The following is a 5,000-nucleotide window of genomic DNA, read 5'->3' as shown; positions in this document are numbered from 1 at the left end:
TGAGCCAGCAATAAATCAAATCAGTCCTTAAATTGTCTAAACCGTGTGTGTGTGTGTGTGTGTGTGTGTGTGTGTGTGTGTGTGGGTGTGTGTGTGGGTGTCCGTGGTGCACAAAACTGAATATGAAAGATGAATATTTAAGTAGTTACTGTAAGTACTCCTCTAATTGTGTGTGTGTATGTGTGTATGAGAGAGAGGCAGAGAGAGAGAGAGCAATAGAGCAATCTGCTCAATAATCCATGCACATAAGTGTGTATAAGAAGTGTGTGTGTAACTGATGGGGGACTGATGTGGGTATGAGGTGTAGTAACGGGACCAGAGCTGTGGGGGAGCCAGCGCACTCAGGCAGGAAGAGCCTCGCCATTAGGGGAGAAGATGAAGAAGAAGAAGAATCATAGCCGTATGAACTGGACTTGTGCTAACACTGAATTGTATTAATCTGTTTTAAGAGTAAACTTATAATCTTTAAATAAAAATAAATGTATCTTATTTAGTAAGTAAAATCTAATGAACTAATGTTAAAGGACCACTGGCTGTAGCCTGGAGCTGACTGCCTACTTCCAGGACTGTTTGAGTTTCTGCGATTGGAGTGTTTCTTTCTTTATTTTTTTTTATCTTGGAATACTGGTGGTGTTATTGTGGTGTGCTCAAGTTTGAAAGTGAACAGCTACCCCAACTCAATACAATTGTAAAATTACTGTAAATTATAAGATTACATTTCCCCTCTGACTTTCCTTTGATGTCTGGCAACTTTTTGGTCTGTAAGAACCTGGTGTTACAAGTGTGTGTGTGTGTGTGTTACAAGTGTGTGTGTGTGTGTGTGTATGTGTGTGTGTGTGTGCTTGTGTGTGTGTGTGTGCACGTGTGTGTGTGTGTAAATTGATTCCAAAGATATGTGTGTGTGTGTGTGTGTGTGTGTGTGTGTGTGTGTGTGTGTGTGTGTGTATGTGTGTGCGTGTGTGTGTGTGTGTAAATCGATTCCAAAGATATGTGTGTGTGTGTGTGTGTGTGTGTGTGTGTGTGTGTGTGTGTGTGTGTGTGTGTGTGTGTGTGTGTGTGTGTGTGTGTGTGTGTGTGCGTGTGTCGGCTCGGGGCCGTCCCCTCACCGTGACGTGCTCGTAGTCCTGTCCCAGCTCGTGCGAGCCGGCCACCACCTCCCTCTCGGCGATCCACTGCTCCAGGTCGTCCACCTCGCGGTTGAGCTGGAACAGACGGAACCTCTCGTCCAACTTCCCCCTCCTCTCCTCCGACAGGTCCTTCAGACCCGCGTACAACTTATCCACCTGCGACTGACGCATACCTATCCTCTCACTAGGGAGGGAGGGAAAGAGATAGAGAAGAGAGAGAGGAAAGAGAAAGAAAAAAAGAAAGGAAAGCACAAGGATGGGGTAAAAAGAAGGTAGAGAGAGAATTGAAGAAAGAAACAAAGGATGTCATGTAGTGATAACAGAATGATAGAAAAGTAGTATTTGTGTTCTCTATTTAAATGCACACACAGACACAAAAATAACTATCACTGATAAAAATCCAAGTGAAGGTAGCACTTCTGGTAATAGAGAACATTCACACTGATGGACACACACACACACACACACACGCGCACACACACGCACCTTTCTGGGTGTCCCGCGGCCACCAGTCCCCGGCTGGTCTTGGACAGCTGGTGGACGGCCTCTGCGTAGTCCTCCACCGCCTGCTCCAGGATCTGGTGCTTCTTCAACATGGCCACCGAACTCTGCTCATCCTGAGGGACACACACACACACACACACACACACACACACACACAGAGGTTCACACCCGTACCACACACAACTGCAACACTGTATTTTACGATACACACACACACAGGCTCACACCCATAACACACACAACTGCAACACTGTACTTTACTATACTGTACTATACTAATACTGCACTGTACTATAAAGCCCAATTCACACCAAAGATTCCCGACGCGACGAGACGGAGTTGCAGCGGTGTGAATTAGAAGTTGCTCGTAGTTGCAAGCCGTCGCAAGCCGTCGCAGAGCATTAAACATGTTGAGTCGCAGTCGCAAGGTTTTAGAACGTCGCGGCTCGTCTCGTCTCGTCTCGTCTGGAATCTTTGGTCTGAACCCTACTTAAGATAGACGTCATTAATCACCACAGAGGAAGAATCTGTCGAGCTGAGATAATATGAACATGTGCCAATAAAATAGTAACACTCACTGTATGTATAGAACACAGTCTACGGTCAAACTGAACAAACCTATTTGTTCAGGTCAGATGACGAGCGTGAGAAAACGCCTTACTTGTTATGACACAGAGAGCAACCCAGCCTCAGCGAGGGGGTCGCCAGGGGTCATCGCCACTTAACCACGACTTCCCGCTTTTATTGTGTCGCTAAACAATTCACGACAGCACCACAGAAACTTAACGGACCGCGATCGATATCATTACCTTCCTCAAATTCAATAATGACACGCCGCAGAACTACACCTGTGTGTGCTTCATTCTCTCTCCATCTGTGTGTGTGTGTGCGTGTGTGTGTGTGTGTTTGTGTAGGAGGAGGTGTGTATTCAATCCCTCATGTTATGATTGAAATGCCAATCGCATTACTTCTTTCAACTTTTAAATGGCTTTGGCACTCGAACCACAAGTACTGTACAATCTTCTAACGAGTGATTCAAAGATGCAGTGACTGATCATTCTACTGATATTACAATGCTGGTATTAAAGGGACACTTCACCGATTAGCATTAAGCTTTGTATCTTTAGAAAACCAGTCATGTTTTTGAATGGTTGTGCATCATTCCCTCAGTTTGCCTTGAGATGGGAGAAATACGGATTTCAATGAAGCCCATGAATAGGACTTCCTGCTTTCAATGATGTAAAATGATGATTTTTACATAATTGAAAGCAGGAAGTCTAACATTGAAATCCGTATTTCTCCCATCTCAAGGCAAACTGAGGGAATGATGCACAACCATTAAAAAACATGACTGGTTTTCTAAAGATACAAAGCTTAATGCTAATCGGTGAAGTGTCCCTTTAATGGTAACTCTAACGATAATTCTACTGATAATTCAAATGTAGTGCTAATTTAACTCCAACGATAGTTCTACTGATAATTCAATTGCAATACTAATTTTAATGGTAACTCTAATGATACTGTAATTCTAATGGTAACCCTAACGATAATTCTTCTGGTAATTCAATAGTAATACTTATTCTAATGGTAACTCTAACGATAATTCTACTGATAATTCGATCGTAATACTAATTTTAATGGTAAATTCCACCGATAACTCTGATGACAACTCTCCAAAGAGGAGCTCACCTTGGCCTTCTCCTCGGACATCATGTAGAGCTCCTGCTCGCTCATCCAGGCCTCGGCCTCGGCGGCGTCGAAGTAGTACTGCTGGGCCTTGTGCGCCTCCTCCAGGCGGCCGTGGCGCTTGGCCGTCTCGTCGGCCAGCCGGTCCCACAGGTCCTGCAGCTCGGCCAGCCGCGCCCGGATCACCTCCGCGCTGGAGCTCTCGTCGCCCGCCAGGCTCTGGCTGCGCTCGAAGATGTCGTCGAAGCGCACCTGGTGGCCCTGGACCTCCTTCTGGAGGGTCTGGTGGTGGGAGAAGGAGAAGGAGAGAGGGAGAGAGAGAGAGAGGGAGGGAGAGAGATAGAGAGAGAGAGAGAGAGGGGGGGGTTATGGTGAGGAGCGAGGAGAAGAGGATATGAAGAGATGGAGGAAAAAGAGGAGAAATGGTGAGGTGAGTTTGTGTGTCTAATCCCGAAGTAGGGTCCTCAAAACCCATATATGTTAAACTTGTAACTTATTAGTTATTAGCAAGTGGATGCAAATGCCTACAGTATATTGCTATGGCTATATTAACTGTTGCCATACATTTTGCCAAGTGCCATGAACCCCTGACCTTATGGATCTCATGTGACGAGTGGCAGAGGTGGAAAACTCCAGCTTCAGAAAGTAAAAGTCCAATCATGTGTCGGTTCTGTACCTGTGCACTTGGCGAGCACAGGTGATCTCATCAATTAGCTGCTCCACTGTACCACTGTACCTAGCTGAAGAGTTGTGCTAATCAGAATCAGCTGGTTTAAATGAATGGTTGCCACAGTTATTGGCCGGGTTTCCCAGATTTGTTAAGAAGCTCTTAAGTGCTAAGAACTTCTTAGGAGCGCTCTATGAACGTTCTTAGAACGCTCCTAAGAAGTTCTTAGCACTTAAGAGCTTCTTAACGAATCTGGGAAACTCGGCCATGATGTGGTAGGACTTTAACTCTCTGAAACTGGATTTTTCCACCTCTGAGGAGTGGCAGATGTGGAGCAGCAGAGGTGGTGTAGCTGCAGCTATGGCGTACCTGGTTCTTCTTGATGAGTAGCTGGACAGTCTGCAGGTTGTGCCCGTGGTCAGTGGACATGGCGATGGGCATCCTCTCCTCAACCCAGAGCTGTGGGGGAATGAGAATGAGCACTGGTCAGTGGTAGTCCCGAATCAGTTTTCAGATGGGTTTCAGTATTCTCTCTCACACAGCGAAAGTAAGCATACATAGTAAAAGAGAGAGATTATTTTTATTTTCATCATTTATTGCATCCATTGTGCCTGATGAAGACCCAGTAGGGTCGAAACGTTGCTTGTCTTTTAAACATTAAACGGGAGCAAATAGCAGTGTTGCGGACATTATATTTTTTTTATTGAAGCTACTTTAATTTGTCCTGCACCTGCAAGGTGGGATGTGCACACAGCTACTCTTTTTTATTTGTCATCTTTTATGACATACATCCAAATACACATGGATACACTTGAGTCATCAGTTCTATAACATCTCCTGCTAAAAACTATTGTTGACTCTCTCATACTCACACGTATTCACACACACACACACACACACACACACACACACACGTTCACACACGCACACACACACACACACACACACACACACACACACACACACACACACACACACACACACACACACACACACACACACACACACTCCAAGTG

The 5,000-nt window shown here is 45.3% G+C and overlaps 1 protein-coding gene across 1 annotated transcript in view; it reads right to left on the bottom strand.

Annotated features, from left to right (window-relative positions):
* The window catches only part of LOC134087453 (spectrin beta chain, non-erythrocytic 1-like), a 64,345-nt gene that overhangs the window by 14,414 nt on the left and 44,931 nt on the right, over positions 1 to 5,000 (bottom strand). The window contains exons 22-25 of the mRNA XM_062540961.1: positions 4,354 to 4,443; positions 3,321 to 3,599; positions 1,614 to 1,744; positions 1,107 to 1,311 (exon numbers count right to left, since the gene is read on the bottom strand). Of these exons, the coding sequence (XP_062396945.1) occupies positions 1,107 to 1,311; positions 1,614 to 1,744; positions 3,321 to 3,599; positions 4,354 to 4,443 (705 nt within the window). The remainder of the gene's footprint in view (positions 1 to 1,106; positions 1,312 to 1,613; positions 1,745 to 3,320; positions 3,600 to 4,353; positions 4,444 to 5,000) is intronic.

The sequence above is a fragment of the Sardina pilchardus genome, chromosome 1 (assembly GCF_963854185.1).
Source record: "Sardina pilchardus chromosome 1, fSarPil1.1, whole genome shotgun sequence".
NCBI lineage: Eukaryota > Metazoa > Chordata > Actinopteri > Clupeiformes > Clupeidae > Sardina > Sardina pilchardus.
This window is presented reverse-complemented; position numbering and strand designations above follow the sequence as displayed.